Source organism: Barbatula barbatula (assembly GCF_947034865.1).
Source record: "Barbatula barbatula genome assembly, chromosome: 25".
NCBI classification, from domain to species: domain Eukaryota; kingdom Metazoa; phylum Chordata; class Actinopteri; order Cypriniformes; family Nemacheilidae; genus Barbatula; species Barbatula barbatula.
In genome coordinates this window covers 10,950,194-10,971,468 of record NC_136788.1, presented here as the reverse complement: position 1 = coordinate 10,971,468, position 21,275 = coordinate 10,950,194, and the positions used below count along the sequence as shown (strand labels likewise).

The window sequence follows — 21,275 nt, the reverse complement described above, 5'->3', positions numbered from 1 at the left end:
TGTTAAGGAAACAAGCCACACGCAAAGTTGATATTTTAAAGAACGTTGATAACCAAACAACTTTGGCCCCCATTGACTTCCATTATATGGACACAAATGCACCGAGACATTTATACAAATATAAAGTCAGAATTTACCTGAAGGTTAGTGCCCCACTGTGCTTTGCCCTCTAGCAGTCCGTCCAGAACCGCACGGCTGGGTTCACCGCTTCCCGGGTCATTTCCACTTATGACGTAGTATGCGGCACGCACCTTCTTGAAAAACTCTTGATCTACATTTTTAGCGCTGCAGTGATTGGGAATGTATGCTAGGTCAACGTATACCGGGGAAGTTCCCGTGCTCGACTTCTGGTTAGAACCTAAATAAAACATAACATTGGTTATATTGAACACGTTGTTGCAATTGCAGGCCCATTGTTGTAAAGTTATGAGACATTTGTACCTGCATTACTCTTAACTCCGTTGACTAATCCTTTTGCTGAGTTAAACACGTCTCCCCTTGATCCCTGTGCCTCGGCCATCTTGGACAAACGAAATGCTCTGTCTGAATCTTTTCTATTCAGAGAAGGAATATGAGGCGAGGAGTCTTTGGATGTGTGCTTCACGGGGGTGGTAGATCTTCTGCTTTTTGTATCTCCTTTACGTGCAGGTGATGCTGATTTTCCATGCGTCTTCCTCAAGCCTCTACCGGTTTTAAGGTCCTTCTTCACTGTTCGTTCTGTATGTGTCTGACCATTGAGAAGCGCCTCCGGGTCGACCATGCACACGTCAGGGTGAGGTGGGTGGGGAAGAGGGTCTTTCAGTGGGACAGGTGGGGGATCGTGACTCCTTGGGGAGGAGGAATGATGGCTTCCTCCACTGCTACCAGCGGCGGACATCTTGTCTACTGGCAGATGCTCAGCATCTTCATCAGAGTCAAGATTTCCTTCTGCTGTAATTGACGGACATTCTTCAGTCTCTGGAGGAACGTCTGAGTCAGACTGAGATGGGATTGACTCACTCAAAGATGTAGGGGGAGTTTCTTCCCCAGCTAACAGAACGCCACTTGCTGTACCACCTGGAAGGCTGTGTGAAGCTTCCTTGGTGTCTTCATGGCGACTTTGGGAATGAAGATGCTGTTGCTTATGAGATCTCCTCTTGATGGAGTGCTGCCCATGCTCATCACCATCATCCTCCATTGAGCGATCGCTTCTGGCATCTTCCTCCTCACTGGACAGTTCATGTGGACTTGGGTTAATAAAGGATGGAGAGATGTCTCCTTTACAGTGTTTGAAGAGTGGAGGTGAATGAGAGGATGTGGCCTCCATGCAGAGGTCGGAGGGTCGAGTGGATCCCTCGTCTGACTTTTTGGAGACCTCGGGGTAACAGGCCTGGTCTCCAGATGACTGAGCTAAAGGTGGAGTTGATAGATGTTCTTTCGAGCCATGTTTTATTACTTCGTCATCTTCTTCCTCCTCCATACCTTCATTAACATCTTCCCCATAGCCAGGTGGAGCCTTTATATATATAACATCCTCATGCTGCATTGCAGATGGAAGGGTACTATGTTGGCTAGCCTCAACTGTATCTGTTTTCTTGCTGTCTTTTTCGATCTTCACCTCTATTTGTTCCTTCTTTTCATCTGATTTAGCTTCCGATTCCTCCTTTTTCACAATCTTTTCCATCTGTGTCTTTTCTGTCAGTTCTTCTGACAGGACTTCAGATTTTCTTTCACTCTCCATCTTCTGCTCTGACGTTTCTTTCTTACCGTCATCTAGAATCTCTTCTGTCTTTTCCGAGCTCATTTCAACTTTCTCTTCATTTTTTGTCTTTTTTTCCTCTGTTGCTTTGGATATTACTTCTTTTTCACGTGTCTCACTTTTCTCTTCATATTCTGTCTTTCTCACTTTTGCTTCTTTTAACTCTGCCGTCTCCTGTGTTTTCTCAGTCTGGGCTTTTATTTCCCCTGACGTCTTAATTTCCCCCTCTTGCTTTACACCTTCAGTCACTATGCTTGTACTGAGTGTTTCACATGCCGTGGCTGGAACATTTTGAGAGCTCTTTGCTTCTGTGGCTCCATCTGTTGTGTGTGGATCAAGTTTTGTTGGTGAGGTTTTCACATCAGTGTGTTGCTCTGTTAATGATACTTTGCTTGTTTTTTGATCAGGTGTTGAAGATCTGTCACACTCAATTCTGCATGGTAAAGTTCCCTCCTCAAAATCACTTTTGCTCTCATCAGGCTCATTATCAGAAGACTTTTCCTTGGAGTGTTTGTCAGCAGAGTCAGCTTTCTGCAAAGGTGCAATATTGAACATGTGATATGTATCAGATGCCATCTCAGTTGGTTGTGCTGACTTGGACACTGCTGAATCTGGTTTTGAGCTGCATGTTTCTGTTACAAATACATGTTTAGGTTCAGAATGATGGTCCCTGTCAGATTTAAGACTTGACATCTCTTCCTCTGATTTCTCCTCAGCTGATGATGTTTGATCTTGAAGAAAGGATTTGGATTCTTCTAAAGGACTGAGGGGAGAAAACCTGGGAAGACTGGACTCCGCTATTGCAGCAGCAGGTATACATCTACCAGAAACATCCAGGTATTCATCTTTTAAATGTACCCCAGAACTTAAATATGGTAAATCCATGATCGGCGATTCTTCCTCTTTCAGTGATGAGTACTCGTATGATATACTGTCTCCATCTGACCTCAGTTGGGCACTGGGAATAGTAACTGGAGTGTCGGGCCCTTCTCCAAGGTGTTGACCAGTTGAATATGAGGCAGAAGTTGAAGAAGAGTAACTGAATGATGATGAGGAAGAGTAAGTTGGATCAGACATGGCTGTCTGAGCAGCAGCTAGGAATTCAGCCCCTTCAGGCTTTTGATCTGAAGCTTTCTGTGGTTCATGTTTGTCATCACTGGTCTTGGGTATATCAGTTTGAGCCAAAACAGTGTCTTGTTTCTTTGATTCTTCAGCATCTTTGCTGCATACATCATGTTGATCGTCTTGTCCTAATGAAGGCTCTGTTGTTTTCCCTGTAGATGACGGGCCTGTAGTGCTCGCCTGTTGAGCTGCTCCAGCTTCAACAGCATCAGTTGTCTCTTCTTTTTCTGTTGTCTTCTCTTTATTAACATCAGGTGATTTAGATGTAGCACTGACATCAGATGCTGCCTTGGACTCTTTCTCAGAGATTTCTCTTGCACCCTTTTCAATATCCAAGTCACTTGCATCCTCTTCTTCATCATCCTCAAACTCTTCCTCTTCTGCAAGTATTTTCTGGCTTCTGACCAAGCATTCATCTGCCTCCCCACTCACAATCAATGACTTTCTTGTAAGGGAATCAGTTTTGCTAGTGCGCTCAAATGAAAGAACATTGTGATCAACTGTCATCGATTGTCCTGAAACACTAGGAGTGGCTGCACTAGATTCTGCTTCTTCATGCGACAACCTGGCGGGGGGTATGTCTTTCTCAGGTGGTGAGTACCGACCAGAATCAAATGGTTCCTCTTCGAATTCATCTGACTCAAATTTGTTTTTATCTTTACTAGCTTCACTTTTAGAGATTTTACTCTGTGTTTTGGTTTCACTGTAGGTGGAAGCTATGGACGCTCTTGGGCCCTGACAATTTGACTTATCTTGTGTTGGTGAGAGAATTCCTTGTTGTGAGGAAGCCTCTGTTACATGACTTTCCACAGAAGTCTTGTCCAAGTCATCTGATTTAGGCGTTGCCAATGTCTTATGGTCTGAAAACTCAGATTGTGTCACACTAGAGGATGTACAAGATTCTTGTGACAATTTAGCATGTGCTTCATCGTCTCCTTGTGTGTCCTCTTTGATCTCTTTCTCCTTCTCTTTCTCCTCTCTTTCCAATTTTTCTGATTTGTCTTGCAAATCGCTTGTGGCAAATGACCTCGACCCTACAGCAGAAGAGGTGTCATGTGTTTCTGCGTATGTCAAACTATTGTCCACATAAACTGTATCTTGTGTCTCTTCCCCAACTAATTGTTCTTCTTGGTATAGTTCCTTATTATCATGCTCAGAGAAGGTACTGTGGCTGCTGTGAATACTTGTCCTAGTCTCTGTGAATGAAGTCTGATAATCAACTTTACTGAAAGAAACTGGTTCTTCATCACTTTGTTCGTCTACCTGGCATGCAGCTCCAAGCAAATGGGACTGATTTGCTATTCTATTGTCATCGAAATCTATATCTAGACTACAATGCTGAACCTCTTCCACTTTTTCTATCTCAGTGTCTTTTGAGATTGGCTTTTCATACGGTTCGTATTTAGAAGCCTCGTAGCTTTCTTTTTCCACTTCATAAGTAATCTTGTCATCCTTTTCCTTTTTGGATTCCATTTTATCAGTGTCGGTCTTCTCAGCACATTTTTCATCAACACTGGCAGTTTTTTGAAAATCTGATTGTGGTTCAAACCCCGGAGAAGCAACCTCACGTTCTCCTTCCCTTTCCCTCTCAGCCTCCTTCTCAGGTTTTGCAGTCTCTTTTGAAGAGAGTGATGTTTCATGTTTAGTATCCTCAACACTTGACTCATCGCCAGAGGACAGTTTGATGCTCATTTCTTTGCTTTCACTTGAAATCTCTATTACAGATTTACTGCTTTTATCTGCATGAGCAAGAGTTGGTGAGGTGGTATTCACCCTACATTCTTTCTCTAGTTCTGGCGATGTTTCACCTGAATCTCTAGCCAACTCTTTTTCTTCTAAAATGTCCTCTTTTTTCATACTTGTATCAGATGTGAAAGGTTGCGAAGAACTACTAGCTTTTGGCACCTCAGACTTCCAGGGTTCTACTGACAATGGTCTTGACCCAGCCCCTCCCATACAAACAGCATCTCCTTCATCATCCTCTGTACTTTCATCTTCATCTGAAAATTTTGTTGGAAATGTAGTTTCATAAGATGGCTTTATGCTGTCTTTTGTTTTGTCTACAGTCAATGGTTCTTGTGTAATCTCCTCAAGGAATTTTTCCTTATAATCTAAATTTAATTTGAATCCAATGTCTGATGAGGGTAAAGTATCGGTTTCATGTAATGATGTATACTGCTTGATATCCTTTTGGGGTTCATCTTTCAATTTGTCTTGATCTTTACAGCTCAGATCTGAGGCCTCAAACATCTTTCCTGATAATTCTGGAAGACATTTACTTTCAGCTGCCTGTTCCACCTTGGCTGTAACCTCTAATTCATCTTTTTTCGATAATTTATTCTCAAACTCTTTGTCTTGTTCAGCAGGACGATGTTGTTCTGATATCTCATCTTTTTTCATCGATTTGTCTACAGAATCATGTTCTGCCTTGGAATCTACAGTTTTATCAGATTCTGGTTGCATTTTCTGAACCTTTTCTTCTTCCAGAGGTGTGGTTTTAACTTCTTGCTTTGTGTCAACAGCCACCTCTGTCACTATACTTGATTCTGGTATTTTAGCAAAAGTCTGTTTGTCTTCATTCAGCTCATCTTGTTTAGCAGCAGAATCTGTTTTCTTAGATGCTGTTGGATCTATAGAGATCTGACTGTCTTCCACACACTTATCTTTAAATTCATTTGCTTTCAATGGTATGTTTTCAAACATAGCTGGTTGTTCAGATTTGACAACTAAACCTTTACTTACTTCATCTTCTTTAGCTTGTGAATCGTCCTTCTTTGATGTTATTGTCTGTGTTTGGCCCTCCATTTTAGAGTCATATTCGGATTTAGAAGTAGTTGTATCTGTTGTTCCAAAAGCTTGATGTTCTGTAGACTCTTCATCAGATTTGAAAGTTAGTTTGGTGCTATCTGTCACTACCGTGCTCTCCTCTACCTCTTTTTCTTGCCAGTCTTGATCCTCTTTATCAAAATTACGTAATTTCTCAGGCAGCAGTATTTGACCTTCTTTCAAGTCTGCTTGCGTGTCTTTAAATTCATGGTGTTTTGTTGTAGAGTCAGTTTTATCAGATATTGATATTATTGATTTGGTGTCTTCTACATTTTTTTCTTTTTCTTGGCTAGTTTTAGCCTCTGCATGTGTATCGTGTAAAACTACAGACTGGGGAATTTGAGTTTGGCCTGTTTCAGATTCATATTCTGCTTTCTTGTCTATTTTTTCTACACCTGTAGTTTGTGTTTCTTCCACAAACGTCTCCTTTCGTCCTTCATTTTGTTTGACAGTAATTTCTGTTTCAAAAGGAGCAACCTCTAATATATGAGATTCATCTTGTGTTGGGATCTCTTTTGTTTCTTCATCCTCTTTACCAGACAAATACTTTTTCTCTGAAATAGGCTGGCTCTCATTTAGATATTGAGAATCTGATTTTGAGATTTGCTCTTGTGTTTTAGATTGTATATCCTCTGTGCTTTTATCCCTAGATTCTTCATGTTCTTTAGCACCTGAAATGATTTTCTCAGATGTCAAGCAAGTCTCGACGTTGCTTTCTGCTTTTTCGTCATCTTTTAAGATAACATCTGTTCCTTCAGTTAATTGCTGTACTTGAGATTTTAGGTCCTCAGTCTGGTCTATTTTACACACCGATGAAACACTTTCCACTGAAATGTCATGTTCTGGTTTAACTTCAAAAGTCTCTGATGTCAGCTCAGATGTCATTTCCAGTTTAGCTGTTTTAATTGTCTCTACTGTGCCTTGTTTTGCACATATATATTTTTCAGTTGATTCGTGGCATGTTGATGTTTCTACTTTGAAATCTAAACTTGTTTCTTGGGAGTAAAAAGATGAATCAGTCAGATCTTTCTCTTTAGATTCTCTATGCAATTTGGAAGATAGTTCAGATTTCTCTCGTTCAATTTCCTGAATTTGTTTCTCCTGTTTCTCCATTTCAGATCTTTCCAGAATTGCTGGGGAACTCTTATCTTGCAACTTCTCCTCTAGTATTGGTTTGTCATCAAAATCCTCTTTAGATGGTAATGCTGTTTTCTCTGGTTCTGATATTACATCATCATGTTTTGTAACCTGTGCATGTGTTAGTGTGTGTTCTTTCTTTTTGTGCTTTTCTTCAACATCATCACACTTTTCTTTCTCCTTTTCTATTTTTTCTTCTTTTTCTGTGAATGATTTTACATCATGAGCTTCCTCAGACAACTTGCCTTCTTTTTGCCCTAGGACCACAGCCTTAGTGCTTTCTTTTAGGTCCTCTTCAATTCTGTCATTGTTTTCAGAACTTGGATGAGGCATTACTTCACCCCCACTTGTTTCTCTTGATGGTAAAACTGTTACACCTTCCTTTACAGCAGAAAAGCCCTCAACATTTTCCCCAAAGCGAAGGAGTGCAGATGTTGACACATCAGCTTCCTGAGTGCTTGTCTTTCCTTCCTCTTCTCCTTGAGGTATTTCCTTCTTGTCTAACACATCAGGGTTTTGTTTTTCAATGTCCTTTTCAGATTTAACTTCAGTGGAGCTATCTGGCTCTTGTGTTTCCTGATGTGACTCTTGAAAGAATTTATCCTTCCATTCCACAGGTGACATTCTAAGAGGTGAGTGAGATGTACTAGGTGGTCCAGAATGTGTGGGAGAAGTCATTTTAACAGTGCTGTCATCAGGACTAACGCAGCGGTCTTCCACCTCTGGATAAACGCTGGATTCAGAAACTGGAAGCTTAGAAACACTATGCGATGGGAAAAAGAGAGTGGTTTGTTTTTCAAAAGATGACTCCTCCTTAGTAGGCGAAACTGACCTCGTCTCCATCTCTGAAGGCAAAGATTTTTTCTCAACTAAAGTACCTGAAACCAGAGGCACTGGACTTTTAGGTTTGTCTATTTCGTTCTCTTTGTCAAGTTTATCAGGCGAGGCATATCCTTCTTGTAACTTTCCAAGTGAAATGTCAACATTTGGCGTTTGATCGTCATACTCATCCTCCTCTTCGTCATCATAATGGGCTGCCATCTCAATTCCCTCTGTTTTACCTTCTAAGGGAAGTGGAGGAGATTCATCAAAAGGAGATGATTTAAAGCACTTGTCCTCCTCTAGGGAAGATGTAGGTGAGATAGTTCCTGCTGAATGCATATAGTCTTTCCCTTGGGTGGCCTCATTCTGAGCAACGGGCTGTACGCTGTTTACGGTGTCTAAGAGCAGATAACTTTTTCCAGTGTCTTCGGTCTGAGGTGCTGTGATTGATGCTACTGACTGATCTTCTGCAACAGAAGTGGGTAAAGAGGACAGCTTGTCATACTCCGTTATGGACGTTGCCGAAGAAACATGTTCCTCTTCAGCTAACGGAGCTGCGAGAATGCTGGTGTATATGGAAATAGCTTGCTCCTGTGCTTTGCCTGTTTCATTGCCCATTGCAGTTGCTTGTATTTCTCTCACTCCATGGATATCATCAAAGGAGCCTGGTTGGTCTGGGACTGAGATGTCATAGCTACCAACCTCATATTGGAGATGTGGTATCCTGTCTTCTGCTTCTTCATGAATCTCCTCATCGGAGATGGTCTGCTCAGTCTCTGGATAACCTGGAATGGTTTCATCCTGGATATATGATAGGTGCTCTGCTGCAGCAGCTCCTTGAGCAGTTGACGTGATACCTTCAACGTTTGACAAGTATGCATCATCTTCTTTGACCTCAGCATCCTTTAATTTCTCAGCAGGGAAGTCTTTTATTTCTTCATCTGCAATGGCATCCAAATCTTCTGCTTCCTCTAGCTCAGCTTTTTCAATCACATCATCTTCAAATATCTCCTCCTCAGCTTCGGGCTTTCCTTCCTCCCACTGTTTTTGCTTCTCCATTTCCTCAACTTCATGCTTTCTGTCCATTCCATCAAAGTCTTTGGTTTCCTTTGCTGGCCCTTCTTCCTCTTCATCTCCTATACCCATGTCTTCCTCCTCCTCATAATCTTTCGTCTTTTGAAAAGTTTTTATTTCAACCTCTTCCTCATCTTCATCTTCAATTGCTGCACCCTCATCCTCAAATTTCTCTAATTCTGGCGCCTGGGGCTCATGCCGTTGTTCTTGCATTTCTGAAGGCATAGCTGCTTTGATTTCTGTTTGCTCAATCGTTGGAGTTTGGGGGACAAGATCCTTCTCTTTCTCGTCTACAGTATTGGGAATTTCTGTTGCTTCAGCTTCTAATTTGGATTTCGTAAGGGCACTTTTAGGAGCTTCAGAAGGTTCTGTTAGTTCAGTGGATCTCAAATCATCAATGTCCTTAGTTAAACCTTCTGTATAGTGAGAAGATACGACTTCTGTTTTGTTCTCTTGTACCTCAGACTCGATCTTCTTGGCCACTGGTTCAGCTACAATCTCTGCACTCTCCACTTTGGTAGTTTTAGGTTTGCTTTTTATCATTTTGGATTTGACTTGGGTTTTAGCTTTGTGGAGCGTCTTTTTGACCTCAGGTGTGAAAGGTTTCAGGTCAGGTTTAGTTATTTTCCTTAGTTCAGGTTTTGACGTGTCCTTGGATTTAATCTTTTTCTCATCTTTTTTCACTCCGTCATCTTTTTTAATGTCACGTTTTTCTTTCTTTACCTCTCTCTTTTCCTTGTCTTTCTTTTCATCCATTTTGGACACCCTTTCTTTGGGGTGTTTTTTCAGTGATTTCTCCTTCAGTAGTTTTTTCTTCTCTGCCACTTCGCCTTTCGGTTTCAGTGGTTTGGTGTGTTTCTTTTCTTCTTTTTTCTCAATCTTGTTCTCCTTGACAGAGTCACTCTTTGTTTCGATGAAAGATACATCCTCATGTTTGTCTGTTTCTTTCTTAGAAGGCTTCATTGGTACATGAGTCTTAGGAGATGATTTAAGACTTTCTTTGCTTTCAGTTCTTTGCTTCAACTTTGTTTGCTTCACAGCTGCTGGTGAGAGTCCAGAAGATATGTCTTTTTGTGTAGCTACTGGATAACGCAGAAAGTCAAGGTGCTTCAACTTTTCAAGCCCTTCAAGTATTTTGTTCTGTGGTGCGTTTCCGGGAAAAAGAACCCTTACGATTTTCTCTGTGGGGTTGGCAGGGAGCCACACTACAAGAGCAGTGATAGATGTTAAATAAGGTACGGATATTTCTCCCTCTTTTCCATTGGGAAGCACTATTCCTGTCTTTGCCTTGCTGTTACCTGCCCACTTCTGCATAAGGAACTGCATTTCCTTACTGTCCTTCACAGGGTTCAGGACGAACATGTCCAACCTGCCCACACCCATTTTGTGAAAAAGAGTAATGGGCTCGATCGTATTACTAACTACTCGAGATAAAGGCTCAGGTTTGATTCCCAGCTTGTTGAGGTATTGCAACGTAAGAGAGGCTTCCTCAATGCTCCGCTTGACTTTCAAATTTGATTCTGAAGTGCGCAGCTTCTCTGGCACATTGAAAAATACGACTCCAAGTTCTGGAGAGATGAGGTTCTTCATCCAGTCGCTGTACGTGGTGGAGCCTTGAGACTGCTCCTCCTCCTGCTCTGCAACCTTCCTTTGAAGGAGTCCATTGATCCCGGGAAGGTTATCAGCACCGATATGTGTAAGAAGAATAGAATCAATACGATCTAAATGTCTGACAAGTTTCCAGAAGCATGACCTTCTGTCAGAGCCGCCATCGATCAGAATGTTAAAACCATTGACAGCAAAGAGCGCTGAATCCCCTCTTCCACCAGGAAAGATGTAGCAGCAAGGCTTTGAGAGCTTTAGGAATCCTCCAGAGGTGGGAGGCTCAAGAAGGTCAAATGGGGATGGTACATCCACAGTCTCAGATATGTACTCTGTGAACTCTGTGACCCCCTCCATCTTAGGAAGTATGGGCTCCGGATTCAACTTATAGATCAGCAACTCCCTAATATCTTGCTGTTCGCCTAAAGAACTCCAGCCTGCCTCACCACGACAAGATATGGTCAGTGTAGGCTGCTGTCTGGGGCTGGCTTTAACCAGAAGATTTCTGACCTACAAGATGAAAATAAACCCAAATTTATTTTTTTGTATGTGTGTTTCAGCAAATAAAAAAACTTGTATGTAAAACAACCGGAGCAATGTGTTTGTTTTTCAATCTAATCATGATTTATAGAATAGGATAATTAAAAAAAATGCTGTAATTAAATTATTTAAATGATCTAAACTCACCCCAGGATCAGCAAACACACGTGAGAAGGTTTGATGACTGAAGACTCCAGTTTGTAGAACCAGGTCACCTTGGTCCGAGCTCTGCCCACTCAGGACCAGTAGCTTGTGCACAGCTTGGTCAGATACAAGAGAATGGATCTAGGACATAAAGAGACATAGAGGGATTTAAAACACATTACCCTATTATAGTCTGTCTGTTTTCAGCAAGTCATCACAAGGTTGTGCATTACAAAGGTTATTCAGTTCAACATCAAATCCATTAATAAGTCTTTGTTAAAAAAGAATAGCACCAAATAAATGTAGTTTACCTCCGATACAACAGAATCTTCTGATGGGTTTACCAAAACAACCGTCTCAAGAACATCACTTTTGTGGTGCAGAGTCCTTTGCCCTTGAAAAAAAACACTTTTGTTAATATTACTGATAAAACAGTTGATCTTGTTCTCTTATACTTCCATCGCAGAATAATTACAGCTATAGACTTCTAGGGTTAAAACACAACCTTGAATCCCATAAGAGAAGTGATTTTGCTTTCTGTTTGCATTTCAAGAACAGTAAGGGCAAGCTGTCAATATCCAGGCATTTTGAGATATATCTTACTCGTAACTGACGTTTCAACACAGTTGTAAACTCTATGTAGTAGGGGTGTAACGGTACGAATACTCGTACTGAACTGTCACGGGGCAACATGCTAAATATAGTCGTCATTCCTATGCCCTACTCGTTCGAAGGGCAGATCCCTTGGAGTTTAGATTTTTTTGGAGTGAACAGGGCATTTGCGTGCCATTATGTAGACATTTGGAAAGAATTTGGCAAAGGAAGCAACGTCATTTCCTCATTTTCTTCAGCTGGCAAATTCCTATGACAAGGAAGCATTGTGTCTGTCAGATGATGTCGCTGTTTTAATGGCATTACTTGAGCATAAAACCTAATTGTTTGCAAATAAACAACACGTTTTATATTTTTATATATATTAGTGTTTAAATATTCTATAGCATATTTAAAAAAACTTTTTTAAAACCTGTGGCTCAGTGGTTGGAGCATGGTGCTAGCAACTGCAAGATCGTGGATTCGATACCAGAGGATTGCACATAGTCAAAAACAAATGTATAGTACAATGCAATGTAAGTCGCTTCGGAAAAAAGAGTAACTTTTTAATACAAATGCGTAAATGTAAGTGCATTCCAAACGTCTACATAATAGCACGCAAATGCACTGTTCAATCCAAAGTCTAAACTCCAAGTGCTCTGCCCTTCGAAGGGAGTAGGGCATAGGAATGATGACTTCATTCTGAATTTTCCTCATGACGGTTCGGTACCAATATGTGTACCATTACACCCCATTTAGTCATTATATGATTTGCATTTGGAAACACGTGTATAATGCACCGGTCAAATAAGGGGATGTATAAGAACTCATTTAAATGGCTAACACAGCATCCTCAATAACATGTCCCTTAATAACGCTGCATTGATTTGTTCATCTGAAATACAATGACAGCAGCTATATGACAATCACTACATCAATTTACTTTCATTTAGGAAAGGACTCCTGATCCTGAGATCACTACAGAAAACCGTACAATACAGTACCTTAAATAACTACAAAATCCATCCAAAATGTAAAAAATCTCTTGAAAAATATGTCTGCACATACACAAAAAAAATCCCGACTGAGTTATTAATTTGTGCATGAAATGGTTGACCAATCAGATGTATAATGTCTTGCTAAAGAATGTACATGTATTATATAGATAGTCCTGCCAGAATGGTGATAAGGAGATCATGGATGTTTGGATTACAGCCAGAGGTAGGGATTAAACTCTATATAACTATAAAATGATATCCATGCAAAGCTAATAGAGGATAGTTGGAAATCACATGATACAAATGTACAACTAATACTGTATGTTTTACTTTGCCTCAAGAGTCTGTTATCCTCCGTTTTCATTTCTTTAAGTATTATATGAACATTGTGTCTGGAGGAATTAGTTGTATAATCAATGAGCTGCTGAACCAGCATGACCTGAGTTTGGACCAAGCTGGCCTAACCCAGCACTGCTTCCATCAGACAGATGGTATGAGGCAGAAATACGTAAGTGAAAACACAACATATGTGAAGACTGGTGAGGCAGATTTCACCAGGATGCGCCCAATGCAAATAATAAAGGCCTGCCATGGAAACGACAAACTTTAGGTTTACCCCAGCTGCTCTCTGTTGAGCGACAGTGCGCCAGAGTGACAAAGCAGTTTGGAAACAGAGGAGGATTGTCTTCTCTGTGCACTGCCTTCGACACGATACCCAGAGGCTCTATCAGATTTACATTTAAACACTGTATGCTGCTCACAAACGCTGCTGATAAAAATAATTACATATGTTCATTTTGGAAACTGTCTAGACAGTCGCCATGAGCTTTACAATTTTGAAAAGAAGCGTTCAATGTTAGAAGTCTAAAAAAGGTCAACAAATCTTTTTTTTCTCCATAAAATCAGATCATTATCCTTTACAAAAAGGTGATTAAAGATTACATTTACACACAATGCATTTTAAGTGTTTTCTATATTAATAGCAAAGAGGCTTTAGATTGTCATGAACCATGATTTGCTCCTTGTTTTTGGTAGGTGAGACAGGTGCTATTATGGGAGGGGTTTGTGCATCGCAGAGAACATTAGACTGAACAAATATGTGGTGCTGCTTTTTTGCTCAGCCAAATGATCAAATACCATATAGATGGTCATATAGACCAATTTAGTTTTTGGACCCATTCTTTCGGACCTGTTTTATGTACTCCAAACAAATTCAACAGACACCCTCACTTAATTTTGGATTTTAGAGTAACTCTCATCTCAATCTTAATTAAAGTTTTAATGTAGTGTTATGAAGCAGTCGTTGTTTAAGGTCTCCGTGTAAAGATCCAGTTCTACCTCATTGCAGTCACCTGACCTGCTTGATGATGATATTAATATCCGCTCATGAACTCCAGAAATGAGGGCATTCTGTTAAAAAAAAGCTCCAATGGTGCAAGGATAGAAGACAGACCAAGCATCAGCGCTGCTCCACATATTTTGCTCTAGATATGATCACCCAAGAGATTAAGGCATATGGAAGTGAACAAAATCGCCTTTTCCAGCATCTAAAACAGTCACTCGTGCTGCTGTCTTGTGTGCTTCTGAGGCCAAATAACCTTGCAGACAGTGTCTCGGTACTGTGTGTTTTACTAGCAACATTAAATCTGTTTTTCCTTAGTGGAACAAGCCATTTTGTGTACAGAAGACATGGAGGCCTTGCAATGATTGCATTTCTTCAATAAGAAGGGTGGATTATTCATAAAGTATGACATAATATGCCACACCTGTTTTTTTTAACTAACTAGATACCAATTTTTCCATCAAATACATGAAGAATTTGTCAATTTTAACCGCTGCTGCATTTGAAAAGAGAGCAAAGATGTTTGTTTTCAAAGATTTTAGTGATGTTTGTTTGTTTTTCTATGTTTGTTTTAAGTATTTCACATACTGTACAGTGCTCTGTATACTAAGTAAAGCCTTGGTCTCGCTTACTGTATCTGTCACTGTTGTTTTCTACCTAATATATCTTTGGTCTTGACCCTTTATCTTTAACTCTTCTTGCTGGACCTACACAAAAGTAAAATGGCCTACTTCTGGTAATCCTAGTCCAGTGATTTGGCAGCGTAGATTGATTCTGATGGTAAGCATATTAAAGGCTCTTTTAGCACAAGTGTGTCACTGAGTCTGAGCCACCTGTGTAAGGGTGTGGCCACTGCACAATACATCAGGCCACTGACAACAGAAGACTTTGTTGTGTTTTCATGTCTAATTTGCATACTGTATAGCCTCTCCAACTGGTACTGCACAAACTATAGTGTTGAAATACTATGAATCCTAGATTACAGAAAAGCACAAAAAGTGAAAAATTAGAAGGAGGCTTGTTTTAAAGGTGCCATTCCCTGTGATGCCAACTTGGGTCCAATATAAAAAAGCAAAACGAACACTTCTGTTATTAATGTTATTAATATAACCAGTCTTAGCCAATCGGTCCGGTGTCATTTTCCTCGCCATAGTAGGAAAGAAATGTTTGCACATGCACTAGCAGACCTCCATTACACATTGATTGTTCCGCATGTTTTTAACTGATGAAGTGAAGTTGACGCCAGAGTTTTTCGGAAGGAGGGACTTTGAACAAACCAGAAAAATCCAATAGCTTTGTGAAAAGAGGGACAGCGGTGAACAATAGACTTGATAAATGTGAAATATAAAGCCTTTTTTAAACTAGAAAAATGAACATCCATTGTTAAACACCCAAAAAACATAATCAAAGCTTCGAAAACAGCTAAAGAATGGTACCTTTAAGGGATAAAAAGCAAGAGAAGATTTTTGATGCTGTAACACAGCGTCCTGGGAGGCCAGAAAACTCCATCCCGAGCCAACTATGAGATCATGTCACCACACAGCCCATTCATTAGCATTTGAAGCCACAACTTTGTGGTTCTGAATACGTAAGTGCTGGATGTTTCTCCTGCACTGCGGAGACGACACACCGTTCTCCTAGTGTTTGCTGAATGAAATTGAGCCAAACATTGATAAAATTCAAGACTGAAGTGTTAGCATGTAAATAACTTATTTTACCTCTTTATTGTATAAAGTAAGTATTTAAGATATAATATAAGCTCAGCAATGTGGTAAGTAGACAGTTCACATCAACACGTCCCAGTTTGTCAACACTAAAAAAGACGGATGATGAAATCCACATGCTGAGATGTTAACTGCAATATAATGGGTAGCTTAAAAACATCTGACCTCAGAGATGAAGGGCTTGTTTTCTATGACATACAGTAGTATTTCCAGTGAAATGTCAGTGTGTTTACACAACCCTTTAACAGCACAGACCACACGATATACAAACAGCTTACGGGTGGATTTGAAAACATGTTGCTGTCTGGGTTACTGGGCAACAAGAGCTTTAGATCATTTTAATTAGAACACAGACATATTTACTAAGGGATACATTTTTACTGGCACATAAACTATTTGTCATCAGAATTATAAATGTACATACATTTTCTTTAGAGATTTCAAGGGTCAAATTATAACTATTTTTAGAAAAACGAAATAATGTGAAGGTTCATGCATAATTAATTTAATGTAAGAAGCTGATGATTATTAACATATTGATGTATGCAAGATCTTTTGTCAGTAAAAGATTCATGACAAGCTGTATTTAAGCTTTCTGTTGCAAGTAATATTCAACCTGAAGAGATTTCTATGTATAAACAGCCGCAGAAAAAATAAGAAAAAATATTTAATCAGCCTTTTTAGATGCATTGTGGCCATTCCAGTCAAGTATCTGTTGAAATTCAACAAAATCAAACCTTATGAGTGACATTAAGTCATCCAATAGCAATGTGAAAGACAGACAGCATTACCAGTCACTTGGGAACTGTGATAAAAATCAAGGATATCGCATTAAAAATATTTTTCTAACTTTTCCTAAATACATGTACAAATATTACTGACATATTCCTTAAAAGTGACAATGAATTGCTTTTCTTTACAGTATCAGTGGTAGAATGCAGAACATCATTCTGTTGTTTCAGTCCATTTCATTTTCTGCAAATAAATGCAAATAGAAACAATCGTTTATTTAAAATTTGGGAGAAGTAGTTCACAGAGTAAAACAAAGAATGATAATTTTACCTAAATACATACCTATAAATAGTAAATTCAGAAAAACTTCTGAATATTTTAAAAATAATAAACAAATAAACTTATTTAATTTAAAAATATAATTTAAGTCTAATTAAATTATGATTTATAGTAAGTCTACTCACTGCTGTAAGATTTTTATTAAATGTCAACAGTTATGCTAATATTATCGCAAATATTTTCTATAATTATTCACAGTATTTTAAATGGCCAAATATTCTGCAAATGAGTAATCACTGTAAACTGCACAAGTTTAATTTCTGGACCCAATAAATCTGGACCCAATAAAAATAGATAAACACAATAAAGAAACACAATTCTAAGACAAACTGCATGATTAACAGTTGTAAGATATTATAACAAGTAGCAATTACAAGCTAATTTAAGCTGCAGTGATTCAGGAAGTGCACGAGTTCTCACTGTAGCACTACAAAGAAATAAGAGGGAAATCCACCCACACTAAATTTGCAAGAACCCAATGATGGCCATTTGTGCACACCCCCACATGCTGTATCCACCAACACGCACCTTCAGAAGACAAAATGAAAGATTAAGGGGTACAATTACTAGACAGTTCAGTGAAAACTGACGTCTCAGTAACCACACACCATCCGGGTTTACCAAGCGCCCCTGAAATAGTGCCGTGCCAGGCACAAACATTCTTCATTTCAATTTAAATTAAGCAATAAAAACTTGAAAACCCAGAGCTGTTTGCCTGCATTTAATATATAGCTGTTACAGCCCTTTAAAGCCAATTGTAACAGTGCAGTGATGCTGCATACTTGCAGTAAAATATGCTTAATTGCAAGATAATATTTTAACCTTACCATGACAGCAAGTATTGTGCTTTTAGTTTTCTGCTTGAACATGTGCTCTTCAACAACTCTCTGCATGGCTAAACCGTTCTCCTAAAGCACTACAACTATTTTTCACAGTCTATTAAAAGCTGCTTTAATATACTGCCATAACCTGCAGCGTTGCATAAAGCGCTGTGCATTTAAATGGGTTAATGATCTGGTTTCAATACAATACTCAGAATAAACAGTATGGTCTGTTTACAGTGAGTACACAAGTACATTAGAATCACAGTTTTTGTTCATTGCAGCATAGCATTAGCTTTGATTTTAACTTTGAAGATGAAGAAAACTGAATCCTTATATTGACCATACTTCATCAAAAGTACATGCTCCAGATGCCGTATTAACTACAGATAGGCACCTGCCACTTGGGTCTTGTCCTTTTCCGCAGATTAATCCACCACTTAGAGATTCTTTGTCTCAACTGACCTTTCCTTAAGCCGAAAAGATTATTCGGAAAGTGCAAAGTTGAATTGCTAATATTTTCTAAATTGGACCGTGCTCCATAACTTACATATAGAGGCAACTGCTTTGTAATGACATGACAATGATTATACATGAACCTTGGGTCAAACTGTGAGTTTTCTTTATTCAAGAATATAAGGATAATTAAAAGTATTATATCATATATGTTTATATACTAATTGACTTTACTTTAGTTACTTCTTAGATCTTATTTTTTTAGTGCATTCTGGAATTGTGAAGAATACATGCATGCATGATACTTTAAAGAGATAGTTTCAGCCAAAAATTAAAATAACTTCATCATTTTCTTCATAGTTTTGAAGACCGTTGTTAGCCAAACAGCATTTGTCCCCACTGACTTCCACTGCGTGGATACAAACCTTTTGTGTTCTACAGAGGAAACAGCCATTTACAGATTTGGAATGTCATGATGGTGAATAAATTGTGAGTTTTATTGTACTATTCCTTTAAGATGCTGCCAATGGAGGGAGCACCCTATGTTTTGGATAAGCTACAGTAGTGTGTTGTTCATGAAAACTGGAATCAGTGAGGTCTAAAATTAGCTGTTCCTTTTTTCGGTATTTTCCGACAACTGGAACAACCTGTGAGTCACTTGGTAAAGCCCCACTACTCAACTTTTCTGGACTGTTAACCATTTTTCCTAAATAAGATTGACACGCCCTACTTTGACTCAGGGACCTTAGTATCAATGATATCATAAAAGCTTACAGCTTCTTCTCTTTAAGCCTAATAACAAAAGACGCAGCTAACAAAAGTCTTCACTAGGCTGCACTAGTCTTCACAGTATCACCTTAGTAAACATGCACCTAGACTACCAATGTCGTCACATCAGTACAGTTACAATATTCCTGTTTTTAAACACCCGTTTGATACAATTTTATCAAGAGCAGGTCGGTCTCAGACATAACAACCGGTTAAACGTGGCTGATTAACCTCTGAGATGATATTCAAACAGAGCGAGTCATCCATTTAGTCATTATTTTTCATGAATGGTGCACAAACCTATTGCAGACAAACACAGAGAGAGAGAGAGAGAGAGAGAGAGAGAGACAGAGAGACAGAGAGAGAGAGAGAGAGAGAGAGAGACAGAGAGACAGAGAGACAGAGAGACAGAGAGACAGAGAGACAGAGAGACAGAGAGAGAGAGAGAGAGAGAGAGAGAGAGAGAGAGAGAGAGAGAGAGAGAGAGAGAGAGAGAGAGAGAGGAGAGAGAGAGAGACAGAGAAGAGAGAGAGAGAGACAGAGAGAGAGAGAGAGAGAGAGAGAGGAGAGAGAGAGAGAGAGAGGAGAGAGAGAGAGAGAGAGAGAGAGAGAGAGAGAGAGAGAGAGAGACTCGCTGAGTCACCGAGCTGTTAAATCTGAGCATAACATTTTTGGGGCATAAAAGGCTCGTGGACAACAGTTTATTTGTGTATTTACTTATGTTTTGACATAGACAAGTACTTGCATTATTTTATTTTAAAAAGATGTCAGCATTCCTGTCAGAAGGATAACCCTATGAAAAAAACGAGCAGTCAATAAAACTGAATATCACAAACTTCACATTCATATCTCAGATTCTACTTGCTTACAACTTTTTAACATAACACAGTTGACTTATTTTCAACAGGACAAGTAGGCTACACGTTTACCAAAATATATAGACTACTTAATGCAAAACGTAATAATCTCGATGCACAAGTGCGTCATTGGGCAAATAATGGTGTTGCTTTTGTAGGATAAATATAAGAAAATGAACTTCCCTTAATAAATAACCACAGCCGATACTCACGCCGTCGAACAACCTGTTCAATTGCACAAGTTACATTTCAATGCACATAAAAGTTGCCCTGGTCAGTGTGACCCATCCATCATACTGTCACCTCACATTAATCCCGTTAATTTGGATAACGCAATAAGGCTCTCTGGAAGGTGTCCATCTCACGATTCGTAACAAGACATGTCTCGCAAACACAAAACTACAGTCCAGTCGTTAAATCGCCCTCAGACAAATGATAAAACCTTTCCACGTCCTGTCTCGCGATCAGCCATCACCGCTTAATTGTTCAAATCATTAGTAACAAACATACATATACAAATATGCGGTCATTGACATCATAAGATACACATCCTCCCAGACGTCACGGTCTCATAAAGTGTCTAGAGAGTCTGATTCAATCGGCACGTATCGATTCTTTGTTTTGACCACTGCGACACTGCGAGAAAGTCCCGGCAGCGGTCGAACTGCATGCGGTAAAACTGTACGTAGTCTAAAAATGACAAAAAATGATACATACCGTATGCAGATTCGGCTGACTTTAGCGGAGCGTCGTGTGTCTCGCGAATGTTAGGCACCGCGGTCGCTAGTGTGTGTGTGTGTGTGTGTGTGTGTGGGAGGGGCAGGAGGAGAGTGTGTGTGCGTGTGTGTATGTGGGTTGGCAGATTTGGGCTCTCGAGCAAAACGGGATGGTTGCAGCAACTCTGGCTGCAGCCACCCGCCAATTAAACTACAGATGCTGCTACTGTCTATAAGAAGGGCAGGGAGGAGGTGTGATCATTTCAATGCACCAGAAATAACCCTTTCAATTCGTGTTGACATTATACCTAGCTTCTAAATAAGTTATTCCAAGTGACTGATAAAACTGATAGAAGTGAGGGATATAAAATAATTCGCTTGTGTTTTCGTTTTATGTGCAAACGATTTCAGTCCAGCAGACTTGTCAGTAATAAATAAATAAATTGATTGAATGAAATTAATTCACACATAATGAATCTGGTTTTATTGTAAAAGACTCATCTGTGTCTGTCCTTGTGTTCTTCATCCTTTTTTTATAATCAAGCTTACCTATTTTTCACATCCCCTGTCATACCACCTTTTTTGAGAATTTTGAATGGTCAGATTAGAAAAATGGGTTGGGAATGATGTTTCATGTTCATTTCTACCTCGTTTTGTAAATAAAGTATCTGGTCTTACATAACCAAAGCATGCACATCTCACCAGTTACAGCATACTCAGCAGGTCAATCTATCATATCTGAATAGGTGGTTGACAGGAGTAGGTTTGTTGAAGAAGTCACATGGTTTAAAAGGATAATATGAGAACTCTATTTCAAGCATGTGGTTGTTGCAGACTGTTCTCTCTGTTGTGCCCATTCAAATATTATGTATTATACTTATTTATACCAATATACTCCACGTGACCCTGGTCCACAAAACCATAAA

General features: G+C 39.5%; 1 protein-coding gene across 1 annotated transcript in view; it reads right to left on the bottom strand.

Annotated features, from left to right (window-relative positions):
• Positions 1–21,275, bottom strand: part of map1ab (microtubule-associated protein 1Ab) — a 32,863-nt gene that overhangs the window by 3,342 nt on the left and 8,246 nt on the right. The window contains exons 3-6 of the mRNA XM_079450350.1: positions 11,317–11,399; positions 11,009–11,146; positions 442–10,831; positions 138–358 (exon numbers count right to left, since the gene is read on the bottom strand). Of these exons, the coding sequence (XP_079306476.1) occupies positions 138–358; positions 442–10,831; positions 11,009–11,146; positions 11,317–11,399 (10,832 nt within the window). The remainder of the gene's footprint in view (positions 1–137; positions 359–441; positions 10,832–11,008; positions 11,147–11,316; positions 11,400–21,275) is intronic.